Raw genomic sequence first — 17,566 nt, forward strand, 5'->3', positions numbered from 1 at the left:
CACACTAACCGGCAGGCAGATGAGATGCCAGAGAACTGAAATGATTTGGTATCGACTCGGGCTGTTGTGGTCCCGCTGATTAATTCTCTTTTGTCAAAACGTGGTTGTCATCTGGACATGTGGATATTGGTGGATGCGGCTGTGAGGAATAGCCTCGTAAGCACTAGAGGCCAAACGGGAAGCACAAAGATGGGGGCGATTGCGCTCAGTCCGCTTGCTCGCTAACCCTCACCTTATCCTCTGCACTGCGTCTTCAATTTAAACTACCCATGCTCCCATCTAGCCGCAACCACTGGTTCTTCCAAATTATTTTTGCCAGCATCCCCCACTAATAGCGGACTGAGACAGCCACGTCAGCCGCTCCAGTTGCATCATGGCGGTCGTCGAAAGCCCAAGCGGAGTGGATCTGCTACAGCGCTGTGCAAGTCCCACTGCAGCACTCGACTCAATTGATGGCAGTGGAGGCAGCCATACAGCGACCAGCGATGTGTCTTCCGGGAGCTCGAATGTGTCGCCACATGGCGAACCTTGTATAGACGCCTCGCAGGCAGTATCAGCGAAGCATGAAGGAGAACCCACAATCCAGGTTGCCGACCTGCACCAGCAGATACAAATGATACAAGAGCAGTTGGAGAACGAGCGGGTGCAACGGAAGATGATGGCGGAGCGAGCGATGGGACCAAGTAGTGGGATGGGTGGTGCTTCGTGGAGTCGACCTTGGCTGTACGAGTGGGACATGTTCCGACCAGAGACCTACTCCGACCAGAGCAGCAAATCCTACTACATGAGCCGAGTAACCGATCCTATCGTCACCGACATGGCCCAGGTGCATGAGCGCAAGCGGATTATGATGGGGGTGGTCGAAGCGGAGCTCAAATGGCTCAAGAACGAGGACGACGCCTACAATACCATGGTGAAGGAGAAGGAGGACCTCAAGACGGAGAACACCCAGTTGACGGATCGGTTGACCTTGATGGAAGCCCAAGTGCGCCAGTGGGATCCGAATCTGCTCTCCGAGAAGAAACCCACCAAGCATTCCAAGGCCAAGGAGGGCAACAAATCAACTGAGAACGAAGAAGACGACGATGATGCGTCTGTAAAATCCCAGCAGTGGCCGACGGCGCAGCTCAATCGCGTGGAGTGGGCTTCTTTTTCCTCACCTTATCATCAAGTGAAAGAGACCTTCGCCATTGATGTGCTGGAAGGGGAACCGGTCATTAGCTTCATGTCCTATTACCGCCCCTGGTGGACAACGAAGAAGAGCGTGTCAGAAGAGAAAAAAGCCCCTGCAGCAAAGAAGAGGCTCGGCCCCCCCGGTCAAGGGCCCATGCCCGAACGCATTCGCATCAACTCCCAGCAGATCCTCAAGATTCTTCAAAAGCTGGAACCGGATAACTTCACCGACGCCGATGAATCCCTGATTATGATTCGGCCGTTCAAAGCCCTGGTGTTCTTTGAGGATCAGCTCCGCCAAATCCACCAGGTGCTTCTGGAGAAGCATCGAGGAGCAAAGTCGGAGTCGCCCGAGGCTGAAAAGGGTGAAGAGATGGCAGGATCGGAGGAGAAAGAAGCTCGCCCCAGCTCTCCAACCACCGCAGACCAACCAGGAGAAAGCCGAGAAGGCGAGGAAAATCAAGGCAACCCCGTGAGTGAGGTACTCAAAGACGAGTTCACCTCGTCAGAAACCGCACTTGAGCAGCTGCAGGTGTTGATCAACTTTCTCGATTTGGATGTCAAAGCCAAGATGGACTATGTCCGCAGCGAGCAGTGCCACCGGGTGTCCTTTGCGGATGTTTGGTATCTCTTTCGACCCGGCGATGAAGTTGTGGACCAGGTAGGCAAGCAAGCATATCGGATCATCGGCGTCACCAGCTCGCCGCATAAGGTCATGTCTCCCTACCGGAACTGGGAGACTTCCAGCAAAGATGAGCCCACAGTGATGCTGCAATGCGTTCACATCGACTTCGACGGGAAATATCTAGGGCCGGTGCTGCAAACTTTCCGGATCGCACGGTTCGACGGGGAGAAGGCCATCACCTCGCTTCGTGTCTTTCCTATCCGACTGGCGGGCACAAGAGCGGGCGACCTGACGAGCATTGTGGATGTTAGGCAGAAACTCATTGCCCGTGGCAAGATGTTCATTGACGTCTTGGCCAAGAAGCACATGCACTACAGTGGGCTGACGCTGGAGACTCGCGATGAAGTGGACGGCCAAGTGGTGATTGATTTCGAGAAGGCCTTCGAGAGCGAAGACAAATCCAAGCAGCCCGCCGAGCTTGGCGACAACAACGGTGGGGATGGTGGTGAAGAAGAGCTGGAGAAGGTGTGGCGGCCAAAGATCCGCAGTCTGATCAGCGTTGAGGTCCCTGATGTCTCCGAATCCGACTGCACAGCCGCATGCTGCGCCAGAGAACGCGTGCACAAAGACCTCTATGCCGAGCAGAAGCGGAACGAACACTATCGTAACAGTCTGATTCCGGAGGAGCTGTCCCAGCAGCCCTCTGCTGCCATTTACCCCCGGGTAAAGAGTTCGCGATCTTCCGACGACGCTCTTTCAGACGATGATTTTGTGATCATGAGTTATCGAGTGTTCGGCTTCAGCCTGCGAAGTCGCAAATGGGGTACGTCAGAGCCGTGTCCGGATTTTGTCAAGTGTCATTTCTAATGTGAATCTCCTATTACAGAAAAGCTCGACCTCACCCATCTCAGCTACATCCGAGGCATCCGCGTGGAGAGCCAGGGCGAGGACCAAGGCAAACCGCAGGTTCGAGAAACGGCATTCGATCAGCTAGTGCTGGAGGAAGGCCACAAGAAGATGTTGCTGTCTCTGGTCGCACAACATTATCGGGACAAGGAGTCACCCACCGCTGCGAATGAGCAAGTCGATATTGTGCGCGGAAAAGGTAAGTCTGGATGGGAGGTTAAATGCCGCTAGTATCGATGCTGATTGTTGGATGTTTAGGCAAGGGACTCATTATCCTCCTCCACGGTGCTCCCGGGGTGGGCAAGACCACAACGGCAGGTGCGTATTGAGCCCCTTTACGGCTGTGATGATTTAGAGATGAATTGACCGTTGATACAGAGGGTGTGGCCGAGCTCTTTGAAAAGCCCCTTTTCCAGATCACCTGCGGTAAGCTCTCCTGTTCCCAGGGCCTAGCTCAAGCGGCCAACTGACACGCATTCCAGGTGACCTGGGCACCACAGCTGAGAGCGTCGAGCATGCTCTCGAAACGAACTTTGCCTTGGCTCATCGATGGGGCTGTATCCTGTTGTTGGACGAGGCGGACGTGTTCTTGGCTAAGCGAACGCCTCAGGACTTCAAGCGAAATGGCCTAGTGTCTGGTATGTTTCGAACCCCCGCGAGCTTTGAGCAAGACTCGAGGTCATTGACTCAGTTTTCAGTCTTCCTGCGAGTGCTCGAATACTATGCTGGAATCCTCTTCCTCACTACCAACCGCATCGGGGACTTTGATGAGGCGTTCGGATCCCGTATCCATATCAGTCTTCACTACCCCCAGTTGACGTTGCCAGCCACCAGAGAGATTTTCTTGCTGAACATGAGGCTCATACAGCAGCGATTCACGGAAAAGAAGCGAAACATTACGGTTGATCGGGACGCCATCCTGGCAATGGTAGAGAAGTACTGGAAGACGCACAAGAAAATGCGCTGGAACGGACGACAGATCCGCAATGCGTGCCAGACGGCTTTGGCCCTGGCGGAATTCGAGGCTGGAGGCGGCAGTCACGAGAAGATCATCGACCCGACCGCAGAGGTCAGGCTTAGCGTCACGCATCTCGAGACGGTGTCCAAGGCCTACCTTGAGTTCATGCAGTATCTGAGGAAGCTCTACAAGGTGGATCAAGACCGACTGGCGCAGCGACGGGGTGTCCGAGCGAGGGAACTGGACGGCAAGAAGATGAACTTCACGGATGACGAGGACGACCACTCGGACTTTGATGACGGAGCGGATATCTTCTCCTCGAGCAAGAAGATGTCCTCGTCCAACCCCGAAACCCCGACGCCTGGACTACTCTCACCAGCTTCCTTATCCCAGTCCCTCACGCTGAGCTCGTCGCCCACGCCTGTGTCGCTATTCAACAGCGGCACTACTGCATTGCAAGAAACCAGTCCTGCACCCCAAGCAACAGCCCCTCCGAGCTTTCCCGGCTATCCGTCTCAACTACCTGGATACCCTCCGGCGTTCCCTCAGGGATGGCCCCAGACAGCACCGCCGCAAATGCAGGCAGGCTTCGGATACGGGCAACCGCCGCAGCAGCCGCAGCAGCCGCAGCAGCCGCAACCGCCACCCCAGCAAATGGCGCAAATGTGGCAGAATATGAACCCAGCCATGTGGCAGCAAGCCATGCTTCAGGGCCAGATGCCCCCGATGCCAGGAATGGGTGCAGGAATGCCCGGCCAACAGCCACCCCCGGGAGGACCTGGGTCCGAGAAGCCTTAGGAACTGGAAATGGGCAGCGGTTCGGATGCGCACATACATTTACACTTGTAGGGTTACTTGACAACTATATTACATGGAATACCGATCAGACTTCATTTTGCTTCATATATACACCTCTTTTCTGCTGCGGGGATCAACCCCGGAAACCACTCAACAAGCACCCGCAATCGATCCCAAACATTCAGGAAAGGAAATTCTTCAGGAAGTCCAACTTGCCAAGGGGCACACCCTGGGCTCGTAGGATGGCGTACGCCGTCGTGATGTGGAAATAGACATTGGGCAGCCCGAAGTTGAGGGCGTAGGACTCCGGAGTGAACTCGATCTCGTGGTCGCCCAGGGGCGCCTTGAACGCCGTCTGCTCCTTGCCGACAAAGCCCGCGGGGGTGAGCTGCTGGATCTCGGCGAGGGCGGCGTCGATGCTGGTGTAGAGGTCCTGGTAGGTTTTGGGCTCGGGCAGAGGAGCTGGGGGGTCCACGAGCTGGGTGCGGGCAATGGTCTTGCGGATGTTGAGTACGGTGACAAAGATTTGGAAGGAGAGGGGCTTCATGTCCTCATAGAGACGGGCGTTGAGGAGGGTATCAAGACCGATGCCCTTCTCAGTGGCATGCTCCTCGCCTTTCTTGAGAATGTGGGAGAGCGTCTGGAGACCATTGATGAAGGTCGGGATGGTGATGGTGTACACGGTGGAAGACATGGTTGCAAGGAATGAAATGTTATTGGGAGGAGATGGTGTGATTTGATCTGAAGCTGATTGCTTGGTTCATGCTTCGTGTTATAGTTGGTGGCTTTATAGTTATCGCTTTGTTATCAATGTGGGGAAGGGAAAGGGGGTGGGGCCATTAGTAATCGGGGCTTCCACGGAATTCTATCCCAGATTGCCTCACCAGCTACGAGTAACTAAATGCCTGCATTCAAGTCTGACAAATCAACAAAGATCTGCATCCTGAGTAGGTTCAAAATTTGTCCATGCTTTCATTACTAATCCGGTGTCTCACAAGGGTCAAACCGAGTAAGCGCGCCCATGGTTGTGATCACGGACATGTATTGCCATGGTGCGATTGACACCCGAGCATGAAACCCCAAACCATGGTTCAAGGCAGTCGACTCAAGTACTAGGTGAAGAAGCTCCCCTTCCACGCAGCTGCGACCGCTTGAGCCACAGCATCCTGGATCACAATCCCCGGGTGAAAGTCGTTGAACCATAGACAAGTGACGCCGTCGGAATTCCAGCACTCCGCCGCCGCTCCGCCGTTGTCTAGGATACTGTTAAAAACCGGCTGTGTGTCCACGACCTTGACGATGGCGTCGGGATGCGTTTGAGTGAGTGCCTCAGCTTTCTCGACGAGGATTGTGTTCCAGTGCTCAATGGCAGCTTTCAAGCGAGGAATCGTGTAATCCGGATCCGACCCTTGCATGATGTTCGGCGTGCGTTCAATCGCTGTACATCAGATGGTCAGAGAGGAGCTCCAGAGCCAGGAAGTGGATAGCATACGAGGAACAGTCAAGAGGGCAAAGTTACGGGCGCCACCTTGATAGACAAGTTCAAGCTGTTCGAAAAGCTGATCCAAAATCTCCCTTTCCAAGGTGGCGGCGCTGGTTTGGTACCAGGATCCTGCTACATCGTTAACGCCTCTGGTATGGTCAGCATGGGATTCTTTCTTGGCATCGATAATTCAACCCAGCAAGGGCAGCCTTACATCCACACTGCAAACAGAGTGTTCTTCGCATTCCATGGTGCCCATGACGGTGGTGGGGATAAGTACTCCTGATATTCGGCTACCTGATCAATGATGGAGTATACCGTCGGAAGATATGGCGCCACGAGTGAAGCATTGACAGTAGCTCCTCCATACGCGAGATTGTAGCTCAGGAGAAGGGAGTTGTTGTATTTGGCAACGATGTCGGAGATCCAGTTGGACCCTCCAGATGCGGTCCACCCCGGATAGGGAGGGTTTCCGAGCGGGTTCGCAGCGGAGGGCTTGGTGCCGGTGATATTAAAGGTGGTGGACGTGTATGAATCTCCGAAACTGATCACGTACTTGGTCGTAGCAGCGGCTGACCAGGCGAGGGCCAAGCTTGCCCCAGCAAAGCCATATAGTGTTTTCATCTTGTCAGACAGGATCGACTACCCCGAGGACCCTGATCAATCACCATCGAGTAACTGTCGAGGCATAGATCTCCATCCAAAGGGAGCGATGATCGGTGGGGTAGAGATTGCTAGATATAGACAGAACAGGGATACGGTCAAATGCATCTATCCCATAGTCATGCTGGACCCAGAGGTTAAATGGCAGTCGCACTGGGCCAATCAATGTTGTCTGGCAGGGGGAATACTTCAGATTCATTTCAGTTTCCTGGCACTATCCCCCATTGGCAACGGAGCTTTTGCATGTTCGGAGTAAGCTCCCGCGGCGGCAAAGTTTACACTGCATGAGAAATACAGATGTTCCGTGTCTAAGTCACCACGGGCTTGGCAATTGTCTGACGTTAGGCTTTTATACCTGCAGTAGGTATAGTAGTGGTCGAGAATCAGGTAGGCCTTCAACGGTACTGTGCTGCATTAGGGCCGGCCCCTGCCCACACTTTTCGGGTGCAACTCTACTAGAGTGAGCCTGAATATGTAAATCTGGTACTTGCATTTGAGATTTAAGAGAAGAACGTCCAGCAAACAATTTGAAGTAGTTCGTAAACTTGTTGCAATTTCCGCACGGCAAGGTCTATCTTATAGGCTTGACATGTGTATGTAAGGGTGAAGCTCCCGACGATATATTGAAACGCCAGATATTGTCACAGTCCCTCGAATCACGAGCTTGCTCAGCGCGATCAGAATCCTGGATGTCCGACCTCAGCGAGCGCCTCCTTGACCACTTCTTCCAAGTGCTTCTCCGGCAATCCGAGTTCCTTGTTGCGCACTGGCCGCACAGGTTCGAAGTGCCCGCTGTATTCGCCCTGTGTGAACCCGATGTTGATCAACCCGTATCCAGCAAAAGCATCACCCTGCTCCCAGGCAGCTTTCAGGGTAGGGATCAGCTCCTTGGTGTTGATAGACTTGCGCTGCCATTGCTCCCCGGTCAGACGCTCAATGGTCTCCACGAGCTCCTTTTGGGAGGTGGCGAAGTCACTGGTGAAGATGATCTGGTTGGCGGTGGAGCTGGGGTTCAGCAGGATGCGGTTCAACGTGAGGGCGGTGTTGTCCAGGGTCGTCGTCGAGAACTTGCCGGTGCCATCATCGGTCAGAGTCATGGTTCGGTTGGGGTAATCCAGACCGAGGAAATTGTTGCGCAGGGACCTGCCTTCATTAGCAACGAATCTTGATAGATGAATTGGGGTACGAACCAGCCAATCCACATGCCACAAGCAATGGCCGTCCATGTTAGACCATTGGCCTCTTTCGATCGGAGGTACGCTTGCACTTGTCCTTTGTCCTTGAAGACTGGGGAGAGTTCCTGTGCAGCGGGGGTGTTGTTATCCAACCCGTATTCCGATGGCACAAACCGCTTGACGCCCGCGGTGACGGCGGCGTCGATGAACTTCAGCTGCTCGGCGACCGAGAAACTTGTAATCGCATTGACAACCGCATCTTGGCCTTGGAAGGCCTTGACCAGGTCTTCCTGAGGGTAAGAATCCGGGATGGTGATGATGTTGGCGGTGGAGGGAAGACTGGCGCGAGCCTTGGACGACTCTCTGGTGAGAACGCTGACTTTAAACGTTGGCTCGGACAGTAGCGACTTGAGCAGAACGCTTCCCAGTGAGCCACCTCCCTGGGATAATTGATTAGCGAGGATTCTATGTATCAGCTCGGCGGACATACCCCGACGAGGATGATATTTTTGTAACCCTGTTCGCTCATGGTGATGCAATTGGTGACGCAATTGGTATCGATCAAATTGTCCGCGAGACCAAAGAAATGTGTAGGGGAGATTGTTGTTGATCTGGACCATCACGAGTCTCATTCTGGATCTATATATACCGAAACTTCGTTGTATACCCATGGGGTGCTGTAAGATCACTAATCTGTGTAAGCAGAAGCAGATCCCGGATCACTAATCGGGGAGGCTTTACGAGTGGTCAGCCCGTATCGCCTGCCCGGCGCGATTTAGTGCTGACCTTTGAGATGCCATGGCCTGTTCCTCGTTATAAGGTGCTTGGTCTGCTATCGCATCGCAGCATAGCATATAGCATAGATAGCATAGATAGCATAGATAGCATGGATACTATGAATTGTGATTTTGGAGACCACTTGATGCTCCGCTTCCGATCCCGACCCTCGCTCATTGCCGGTGGAAAACGATTCCTCCGCTCATTATCGCTGGCTCGCTGGGGAAAGGCATTGTGGTCTGACGAATGCGCGATAGCCTGAGAGTAAGTAAATTCATCTAGCATCTATCAATAAACCGTGAACTGTAAACAAGGACCTCATTTTTCGAACCCCGAAAAGACAAGAAGTGGACAAGTTAACTTATGCTGGGAATAACGCTAACTTAGATGACAGATGAGCATGCTGAGTAATTGTGTAGAGAAATGACTCAGCCATGATGTCAGCTTCATGCTCACCGCTCACGATAAGATAAGAAAGCCCAGAATTCCAGAACTCCAGAACTCCAGAACTCCACAGTCATCTTGTCGTCATGCATTGCATTGTTCTGTTTCTCATCCATCCCTCCTCGCTACCAGCTACCATCATTCTCGCGTCATGAAATCGAGTTATGATTATGAGCCTCCCTGATGGCCCCTCACCATCATTGAAGCCTCAAAACCACCGCCTCCTCCCATGCATGGCCAAATCTCCCTCCATTCCATCCGAACCGCTTTGAATCCTCCCATCTTCGCTCGAATCACCCCTCCTCGCCGCTTATCTTCCGCACGAACCGTACGAAACTTCTCCCACACGAGGCCGTTCGACATGAGAGTCGCTATCACCGGTGCTCGTGGCACGGTCGGACGTGAGGTCGTCAAGGCGGCTTCGAAAGCCGGCCATTCCACCGTCCAGGTCGATCGCACCGATACGGAATACGATGGCACTCCCAACTCGGAGATGAAGACGGCGGATACGGCCAACGACTACCAGGCCACGCTCAAGGCCTTCCAGGGCTGCGACGCCGTCATTCATCTGGCCGCGATTCCCGACCCCGTCGACAAGGGCGACGATCTCGTTCACAACAACAATGTCAATTCCGCCTTCAATGGGTTTCGCGCCGCCGCCGAACTGGGAATCAAGCGCGTGTGTTACGCCTCCTCGGTCAATGCGATCGGCCTGGAATATGCCAACCGACCCCTGACGTTCGACTACTTCCCCGTCGATGAAGAGGCCGAATCCCGCCCGACGGACGCTTACGCGCTCGCCAAGGACGAAGCCGAGCTGCAGGCCCGTGCTTTTACTCGGTGGTTCCCTGGGATGAACATCGCCTGCATGCGGATACATGCTGTGTCATCACGGGCTGAGGCACAGCAGGGACACAAGGATAATTGGGATACTGCAGCCGTGAAGAGTCTGTGGGGTTGGGTCAGTCCGCAGGCGACCGCGAGAGCATGCCTGTTGGCTGTGGAGAAGAGTGACAACCTGAAGGGATGTGAGGTCTTCAACATCGTCGCCCCGACGACTACGCAGGATACTTCGTCCAAGGACCTGGCCCAGAAGTACTACCCCGACGCAGAGATCCGGGGCGAGCTGTCAGGGAATCAGTCCCTCTTCGCCACAGAAAAGGCAAAGAAGATCTTGGGATGGATACATGACGAGAAGGAGTGACTCGATGAGGTTGATGCGATTCATTCTCGCCTGTAGATCTTTGTACGTAATTCTCATTACTAGCGACCATGAAGACAGGACGGCAACTTTTGAACAGTACTGAACGTTCCATGGCATGCATGTGGTATGAGTATAGTAGTTACAGCAGGCGAGAAATATATATCGCAGGCTTGTGCTCAGAAAGCTGATACAGAGACAAAGGGCCATGCTCTCGACCCGCCGAAACTCTATACTTGGTTCTTATAGCTTTCCCAACTGCTGTATACGCTCTGCGGCCACATTCCAAGGACGTCTCGTAATTATATCCTGTCAGTCTTTTGGCTTCGTGGTGGTGGTGGTGGTGGTGATGGTGGTGCAGATCAGGGAGACGCCGACTCATCGGCGGCCGCCTCTCCCCGACAGCGTCGCGTTGTCAGGAAGTGTATGGTGGGTAGTAGAGATTCGGATAGGTGTGTACTTTGTGCAAAATGCGATCACAAGGCTTCAGCTAACAGCGACATTAGTCTCATGAGCATTGAGTGCTCGGGAAGGCGTTTCGCAACCGCGGACCTCAACTCGGCGACCTGCTGCCACGCTATTCCGAAGAAGACGCTGTATAGTCCTTATGATCCTTCCAATCATGACTGAATCGATGCTCTGGCAGATGGGCCTCCAATGGTGTATCAGAAAAGCTGTCATCGTGCGAGGGAAAGCTTTCATGACCCGAAGACTCAAGGTCGTCTTCTTCCGTCCACCGGGCCTTTAATCCAGGAGACAAAGCCACTGGAGCGTCTCCAATTAGTCGACGGACCTGAAGAGGCACGAAATCAGTTCGGCACACTTCATTGAACCTTTTGCATACCGCACAAGCTCATGGAGAATCCACGCCAGCCGTCCCAGTAGCTCTTGCTTGTCTCGCTCCCATTGCGTGATTTGCTCTCGCATGTCCTGCACCCGAATATCAGTGAACAAACCCCGATCGTGATACGTCATGACCAGAGTTGGGATCTGTGACACCCAAAGACGAGGAGTCAGAACTGTCATATCGATCTCTTTCTTTACAATGCGGGTCTGAAAGTCAAACATTGAGCGTATCTTGATGTCAATGGTAGCGCTCTGGGAGATCAACCGCCCTCCTTCGCGAACTTTTAGATATCCGGAGTTTTGAGTTGGTTCCGGAGTGTGGTCTCCTCCGAGTCTACTAATCAGACTGACGACTTCACCTCCAGAGTTTTATTCGGCATTCTTCTTTCACCATCAGAGCTATTGCACGCACTTTTGTCGTTGCAACCTCTTCTCTGGGAGGATGGAAAGCTATACCCGGAATTATGATTGACGGCGAATCGCGTCTCAGCCACGTGTACGATGTCAAGTACACGCAGGGGGTAATTCGGATCGTAGGCCGCGACCAAGGGCATCTTGGCTTCCACCCTCGGTAAAGTTCTCGTTGTCGACGAGGCTTACATGCTTGGTGGTAGTTCCTCGGGGTCTGCATCGAGCGGAGGCCCAGATATATACAAGGTCGCGGTAATTGACACCCTTGTTGCGGAAGTCTGAAGCGTCCCCGGCGATGACCGGTGTGTTCTGCTCCTCGGATATTGGGACGCAATGGAGAAGATGTTCCAGACAGTGAACGAAGGTCTCTCCCGACGCTTCCCTATGAGCGCTGTGTTCGACTTTGAGGACTTCAGTGATGATTATCTCCAAGAGATCCTAGCTCTTAAATTGAAGCAAGCAGGCTTTCATGCCACCAAGGATGCAAAGCTGGTTATTCGCCAATGTCTTGCTCGCACCCGGAACCGACCCAACTTCGGTTAACGCTGGGGAAGTGTGCATCGAGAGGGGGGTTCAAGAAGCAGCTGGAGACTAGTGAGGGATACGCCTGATAGTGACGGGCGACGGAAAAGGAGCAGCTCCGGAATCTGGCTCGATACAGGGTTGAATTCGAGGAGCGAAAGAAGCAGGAGGAGGTCACTTGCGCCTCCGGGGTGACATTGCTCAGGATGGTGGGCTGGATGAAGTAGCCCTTGAGATTGTCGGGCTGAAAGGGAGCACCGCCCAACAGGACGGAGGCGCCCTTGGAGATGGCATCTGCACAAGAGACACATATTAGCAGCTTCGACACTATATGTGAATGAGATGAGCCAACCGTTGATGTGGCCAACAGCCTTCTCGACCGCGCGCTCGTGCGTCAAAGGGCCGATGGTCACCCCGTCGACCACCCCATTGCCGACTCGCAGAGACTTGACGCGTTCCACCAAGGCGGCCGCAAAGCGATCGTAGCTGCCCTCCTGTACAAAGACGCGGTTGGCCGTGATGCAGGTCTGGCCCGCATTCCGGAACTTGGCCAGCAAGAAGGCATCGACGGCGGTTTCAATATTAGCATCATTGAAGACAATGAACGGGCTGTTTCCACCCAGCTCGAGTGATAGCTGCTCAAGATTGACACTGCACTTCTGCGCGAGCAGTTTGCCCACGCGCGTCGATCCGGTAAAGCTGAGCTTGCGCACCAAGCGGTTCTCGCATAAGGCGGACCCCACCTCATGGACGTTGTTGAGGGTGGTGAGCACGTTGATGGAGCCGGCGGGCAGGCCAGCTTCCTGGGCGAGGACGGCGAGGGCGAGAGCACTCAGCGGCGTTTCGCCGGCGGGTTTCCACACGGTCGTGCACCCTGCTGCTAGGGCGGCCCCGACTTTGCGGGTGATCATCGCTAGAGAAAAATTCCATGGGGCCAAGCAGGCGGCTATACCCAGGGGCTCTTTGATAGTGATAATACGCTGACTGGGGTTGGCAGGGGGGACGACCTCTCCATATGTCCGCTCGGCTTCACTGGCAAACCAGTCCAGGAATGAGGCCGCGTAGGCGACTTCTCCCTTCGCTTCAGCCAGGGGTTTTCCGTTTTCCAGGGTCAGGATGAGGGCAAGGTCATCTTGGTGCTCGAGGCAGAGTGCATACCATTTTCGTAGCCACTGGGCTCGTTGGCGGGCAATGGTCTTCTTGAAGGTCTTAAAATGCTCCCTAGGCGGCTTGGACGGCGTGGTGGGTGTCTTCCGCATGCATTTCTGGCAGGGTGGCCAGCAGATCCAGCGTGGCCGGGTTGCGGACCTCGAAGGTCGAGCCGCTGGTGGAATCGACCCATTGGTGAGCGATGAAGCCCTGGGTTCGGAAGAGATCCTTGTGTCGGAGCTCGGAGAGGGAACGGGGCATTGTGACAGACAAGAGTGGGGGTGGAGGAGGGATAGGAAGGAGAGCATGAAGGTTGTCTTGTATCGTACTATATACAACAAGTCGTACTATTTATCCCCCAATCCCCAATCCCCAATTCTCCAAGTTCCGACATCCCCAATTTCCGAAATCCCGAAGCCCCGACCTTTCCAGTTATCCATTTTCCACCCCACTTGGAGCCTGAGCACGAAGTTCCATATTTCCGAGCTTCATGACCTTGTATACTGTCTGGAAAAAAAAAAAAAAAAAAAAAAAGAATCCTTGCTAATCAGAAGACGTTATATCTCGTGCTGCTGAAGCAAGAGCCCTAACAATGATCCTTTGTGTATGTCATTGCACCATTGGAACTTGATAACGTTGGTATGATAAACGTAACCTACCGTAGTAGTTAGAGGGAGTATTCAATCAGTCGGGAAGAATGAATACTTTAGGAATAAACTTGAAGGAGCAGGTACTCCAAGGAGTGTGTACTTGAAGGGGCAAGGACTGTCACTACTTGTACTTTACAATGGCGGACTGAACCCCGCACTTGACCGATTATCCTTACACAATGTGCGGGGTTACACTTACGGTTACGGTACATATCTAGTAGAAACCAAGGCACTTGAGACTGCGCTCCTCCTGGATGTTGATTTACAGATCACCATGTCCGCAATCCAGACCCAGCTCGATCAAGGCGCCGTCCCCAATGCCATCTCGAATGTCTGCCCACCGGGCACCAAGTTCCACCTCCTGGAAGTGGGCTGGCTGGAATGTGACAAGGGCTTTGTCGTCCGCGGCGGCAACACCAGCCTGAAATCCACCGAGCACCGCTCCTTCGTTAACGAACGCTGCGAGATGCCCATGTACTGCGTTTTGATCGACCACCCCCATGAAGGACTAATTCTCTGGGAGACCGGGAGTGGGAAGGACTACCCCGAAGTCTGGGGGCCCATGGCGGTCGACGTTTTCGCCCGCGTGCGCTACGAGCCCCGCCACGAGCTGCGCGCCGCCGTCGAGGCCACCGGCCATCGCATCGAGGATATCCGCAAGATCATCATCGGGCATCTACATCTGGATCACGCTGGCGGGCTGGACGAGTTCTTCGATCGCAAGGACGTTGAGATCTGGGTACATGAGAAGGAGTTGACCAGTGCATTTTGGTCGGTCGCGACCGGGGCGGACAGTGGGGTCTACTTGGAGCATTACCTGAAGCTATCTCTGTATGCTCCTTTCCGCCCAGACTTCTTTCAAGATGATGAGCTAACGAGGGCGGGTAGGAATTGGAAGACATTCAACGACCAGACGCTCGACTTCTGCCAGGGCATCACCCTCCACCATCTCCCCGGCCATACGGAGGGGCTCATTGGGATGCAGATTAACATGCTCGACACGGGCACGTTCTTATTCATTAGTGATCATTGCCATGTCATTGAGAATGTATGTTACCGTTTTCTTTACCAGTGACAAGCTAGCTAATCGGTTGGGATGGCTGCAGTGGCGCGATGGGATCCCCCAGGGCTGGCTGGCACGTGACCACCCCTCCTGGTTTCGGAGTACGCAACGGCTGAAGCACCTGCAGCGCATCACCAAGGGGCAGGTGATTCCTGGGCATGACAAGGGCATTTTTCTGGATCTGCAGAAGCAAGCCGAGGTTTTCACCTGAGGGGTGAGGGGTGAGGGGTGGCGATTGGCTCGAACACAGTCCATCGGATATTTGGGGGGGAGGGGTGTAGTGTAGGGACCGTCCGCGGCAGGCAGTCAACCTTACATATCGAATATGCTATGCTCGTACGATTTATGGTCGGCTGTGTTTCATTCTATCATGAATTACTTATTATGAGTAGATTGGCCATGGGTAGACTTTAAAGTACGCAGACTGTCAACTCATCCATTAGACAATCGCGAGTCAATTGGTGGGTCCCGAGAGCGTTGGCATCGTATCCCGCCGCGATCGGGACAAGATACCCGATGGCCCGCCGTGCACGGCCTCATGAATCAGGCTGCGCCACCCTGGCTGTCCTAAGCTATGGGAATAATACCCGACGGGGACCTTATATATAGAGCGAGATGCTATACGCGGTCTTGTCAAACCCCCATACCTCTCACTATCACCTCCTTAATCGCAATGCCTCTCCGCGCCTGCCCTACCGACAAACCCCTTGACCTCAGTCTATGGGACTACCTGACCAACACAGAGGGACTCCATGGCAGCCACGATGATCCGCGATTCGAGATGGCCAAACACCAGTTCGGCGACGCGGCCAAGAACTTGAAGATCCAGCACCACAAAGCGCGCATGTACTATCATGAAGCCAAGGGTGAGGGGATGATTGAGGAGGAGATGTCGTTCGAGAAATGGAGTCAAGCCAATGTTCGTGGCCTCGCGTGGTGCCTATTCACGCCGAATCCATCACTAACCAAGTCGTTCCTTCTAGTTGCCCGCCCTGCAGATGGCTTTGCGCGGGTTTCAATACCAAAAGGAGCAGCTGGTCCAGGCGGGTCTGATGATCTATGGACCGGGCTATCAAGAGCGCATGGAGCGCGGAGCGCACGAGTCGGCCACGAAAGCGGCAGCGGAGGATGGATTTTTTAGCTGAAGCATTGATGAATGAGCAGAATAAGAATGATTTACAGTACAGTAAAGTCGGCTCAAACCCCCCTCTCCCTCCCATCCCATTCCGAGCTGCAGCACCTCCACCCGCATAGGGCAAAGACGCGGAACCGCGCGTACTACCAAATCACCCCCCATGTCGAAAGACAATCTTATGCGCCTTTCGCGCCTCAAAGTCCCGATACGCCTGTGGGGCCTCCTCGAGGGGCACCACTCGGCTACACAGGAATTCCAACTTGGGGTACACCTTTTGAAAGACGCCCAGGGCTTCGTCAAAGATGCTGCGCACGGGGCAGCGTCCGAAGGCCATGGTGACATTCTTGCCGTAGCACAGTTGCCCATTCAGCGGCAGCATCTCGCTATGCACCCCGATCGAGTGAATGGTGCCCCACGGGCGGACCATGTCGAAACACATCATGAAGGCGTCAGCATGGCCGACGACTTCAATGACCACGTCCGCGCCACGACCGTCGGTCACCGAGCGGATCTTGGCGACGGGATCCGAGGAGAGAGGGAGAGGGATTGCGCCGAGGCGTTCTGCTTCGGTGAGGCGCTCGGGAACGGAATCGATGGCGTAGACCGTCGAGACCATGGTGAGGGCGCTCACAATAGTGCATAGGCCCACGGGCCCGCAGCCCACGATAGCAACGGTGTATTCGTGACGGTCGCGTTGGGTCAGATTGGCGAGGAAGCGTGAGGCCGCGAAGTACCCGGTGGGGAAGATATCGGCCATCAGGACGAGCATGTGGTCGGGGACGCTGGAGGGCTTGGGGACCAGGGTGGTTGAGGCCAGTGGCACCCGTACGTATTCGGCCTGTCCGCCGTCGATGGTGTTGGCCGGGGCCGAGTTGCCGAACAGGAAGCCCTGACTGCATCGACTGGCTTGTCCACGCACACAGTAATAACATTCCTGGCAGGTCGCGTAGAAGGGGACCACCACGTCATCGCCGACTTCGAAGTTGGTTACCTCCTCGCCTTTCTCCGCGATGGTGCCGACGAACTCGTGGCCGCAGATGAAATTGGCGGGGCATTTCAGGTGGCCGCGGTAGAAGTGCAGGTCGGAGCCCTGGATGGTCTCAGTTATCTCAGATATGATGAATCAAAGGTGTGACTAAGGTAGTTGCTAGGGGGGATTACGCATAAAGCCGAGGCAGACACCTTGAGGATCACATCCTTGGGGGTTTGTAGCTGGGGGGTGGGCCGGTCCTCCACGGCCACCTCATAGGGACCGCGGAAGACCACAGCACGCATGGTCTCGGGGGGTTCCATGTGAATAGTCATGGTGCGTGGATGCGAATCTGTTACCGGAGATCAATTCCAATAGAAGGGGACCCGGGGAGAATCAGCATTGAGGGCTGGGGTTGGGTTGGGCTCTCAGGGTTATTATAAGAATTATAAGAGAGGCAGCCGCGGTTGCGGGGTAATTCCAGTTATGCAGCTCGGTTCCATTTGATTCACCAGTCGTGCCTCGGGTCGGATGCCTGTCTAGGATCAACGATCTACAGTAATAAAATCACAATTTCTAATACAAGACTGAAAGTCCTGTACATACCGGTAGGCATG

The 17,566-nt window shown here is 54.3% G+C and overlaps 10 protein-coding genes across 10 annotated transcripts; 4 read left to right on the forward strand and 6 right to left on the reverse strand.

Moving 5' to 3' along the window:
• Positions 1-303: 303 nt before the first annotated feature.
• BO82DRAFT_358135 (uncharacterized protein) lies at positions 304-3,464 on the forward strand. Its single transcript, XM_025636202.1, has 3 exons — positions 304-2,621; positions 2,685-2,903; positions 2,963-3,464. Exons 1-3 carry the CDS (start codon positions 374-376, stop codon positions 3,031-3,033), a joined length of 2,538 nt encoding a protein of 845 aa, XP_025487831.1. The 5' UTR covers positions 304-373; the 3' UTR covers positions 3,034-3,464.
• An 810-nt stretch (positions 3,465-4,274) lies between these two features.
• Positions 4,275-5,183, reverse strand: BO82DRAFT_358137 (DUF1993 domain-containing protein). Its single transcript, XM_025636203.1, has one exon. The coding sequence runs from the start codon at positions 5,152-5,154 to the stop codon at positions 4,642-4,644; it is 513 nt and encodes a 170-aa protein (XP_025487832.1). The 5' UTR covers positions 5,155-5,183; the 3' UTR covers positions 4,275-4,641.
• Positions 5,184-5,341: 158 nt separating this feature from the next.
• On the reverse strand, positions 5,342-6,567 carry BO82DRAFT_423430 (SGNH/GDSL hydrolase family protein; the record flags this gene model as incomplete). Its single annotated transcript, XM_025640244.1, has 3 exons — positions 5,342-5,898; positions 5,953-6,118; positions 6,166-6,567. The coding sequence occupies 3 exons, from the start codon at positions 6,565-6,567 to the stop codon at positions 5,573-5,575; spliced, it is 894 nt and encodes a 297-aa protein (XP_025487833.1). The 3' UTR covers positions 5,342-5,572.
• A 450-nt stretch (positions 6,568-7,017) lies between these two features.
• BO82DRAFT_358140 (aromatic alcohol reductase) lies at positions 7,018-8,397 on the reverse strand. The gene is made up of 2 exons (XM_025636204.1): positions 7,797-8,397; positions 7,018-7,749 (listed from the first exon to the last, which is right to left on the reverse strand). The coding sequence occupies exons 1-2, from the start codon at positions 8,267-8,269 to the stop codon at positions 7,284-7,286; spliced, it is 939 nt and encodes a 312-aa protein (XP_025487834.1). The 5' UTR covers positions 8,270-8,397; the 3' UTR covers positions 7,018-7,283.
• Positions 8,398-9,074: 677 nt separating this feature from the next.
• On the forward strand, positions 9,075-10,397 carry BO82DRAFT_358142 (NAD-dependent epimerase/dehydratase family protein). Its single transcript, XM_025636205.1, has one exon. It carries the CDS (start codon positions 9,232-9,234, stop codon positions 10,204-10,206), a length of 975 nt encoding a protein of 324 aa, XP_025487835.1. The 5' UTR covers positions 9,075-9,231; the 3' UTR covers positions 10,207-10,397.
• Positions 10,398-10,749: 352 nt separating this feature from the next.
• Positions 10,750-11,229, reverse strand: BO82DRAFT_435737 (uncharacterized protein; the record flags this gene model as incomplete). Its single annotated transcript, XM_025641055.1, has 2 exons — positions 10,750-10,996; positions 11,053-11,229. The coding sequence occupies 2 exons, from the start codon at positions 11,227-11,229 to the stop codon at positions 10,781-10,783; spliced, it is 393 nt and encodes a 130-aa protein (XP_025487836.1). The 3' UTR covers positions 10,750-10,780.
• Positions 11,230-11,476: 247 nt separating this feature from the next.
• BO82DRAFT_395299 (ALDH-like protein) lies at positions 11,477-13,396 on the reverse strand. Its single transcript, XM_025638779.1, has 3 exons — positions 13,291-13,396; positions 12,335-13,247; positions 11,477-12,276 (listed from the first exon to the last, which is right to left on the reverse strand). The coding sequence occupies exons 1-3, from the start codon at positions 13,390-13,392 to the stop codon at positions 11,954-11,956; spliced, it is 1,338 nt and encodes a 445-aa protein (XP_025487837.1). The 5' UTR covers positions 13,393-13,396; the 3' UTR covers positions 11,477-11,953.
• Positions 13,397-14,004: 608 nt separating this feature from the next.
• BO82DRAFT_344653 (N-acyl homoserine lactonase family protein) lies at positions 14,005-15,146 on the forward strand. The gene is made up of 3 exons (XM_025633672.1): positions 14,005-14,612; positions 14,670-14,829; positions 14,888-15,146. The coding sequence occupies exons 1-3, from the start codon at positions 14,056-14,058 to the stop codon at positions 15,053-15,055; spliced, it is 885 nt and encodes a 294-aa protein (XP_025487838.1). The 5' UTR covers positions 14,005-14,055; the 3' UTR covers positions 15,056-15,146.
• A 344-nt stretch (positions 15,147-15,490) lies between these two features.
• BO82DRAFT_395301 (uncharacterized protein) lies at positions 15,491-16,024 on the forward strand. Its single transcript, XM_025638780.1, has 2 exons — positions 15,491-15,763; positions 15,828-16,024. The coding sequence occupies exons 1-2, from the start codon at positions 15,518-15,520 to the stop codon at positions 15,987-15,989; spliced, it is 408 nt and encodes a 135-aa protein (XP_025487839.1). The 5' UTR covers positions 15,491-15,517; the 3' UTR covers positions 15,990-16,024.
• On the reverse strand, positions 15,996-17,375 carry BO82DRAFT_319412 (alcohol dehydrogenase family protein). Its single transcript, XM_025632677.1, has 2 exons — positions 17,141-17,375; positions 15,996-17,069 (listed from the first exon to the last, which is right to left on the reverse strand). The coding sequence occupies exons 1-2, from the start codon at positions 17,282-17,284 to the stop codon at positions 16,131-16,133; spliced, it is 1,083 nt and encodes a 360-aa protein (XP_025487840.1). The 5' UTR covers positions 17,285-17,375; the 3' UTR covers positions 15,996-16,130.
• Between the last annotated feature and the right edge of the window lie 191 nt (positions 17,376-17,566).

The sequence above is a fragment of the Aspergillus uvarum genome (genome assembly GCF_003184745.1).
Source record: "Aspergillus uvarum CBS 121591 unplaced genomic scaffold BO82scaffold_66, whole genome shotgun sequence".
Taxonomy (NCBI): Eukaryota; Fungi; Ascomycota; class Eurotiomycetes; order Eurotiales; family Aspergillaceae; genus Aspergillus; species Aspergillus uvarum.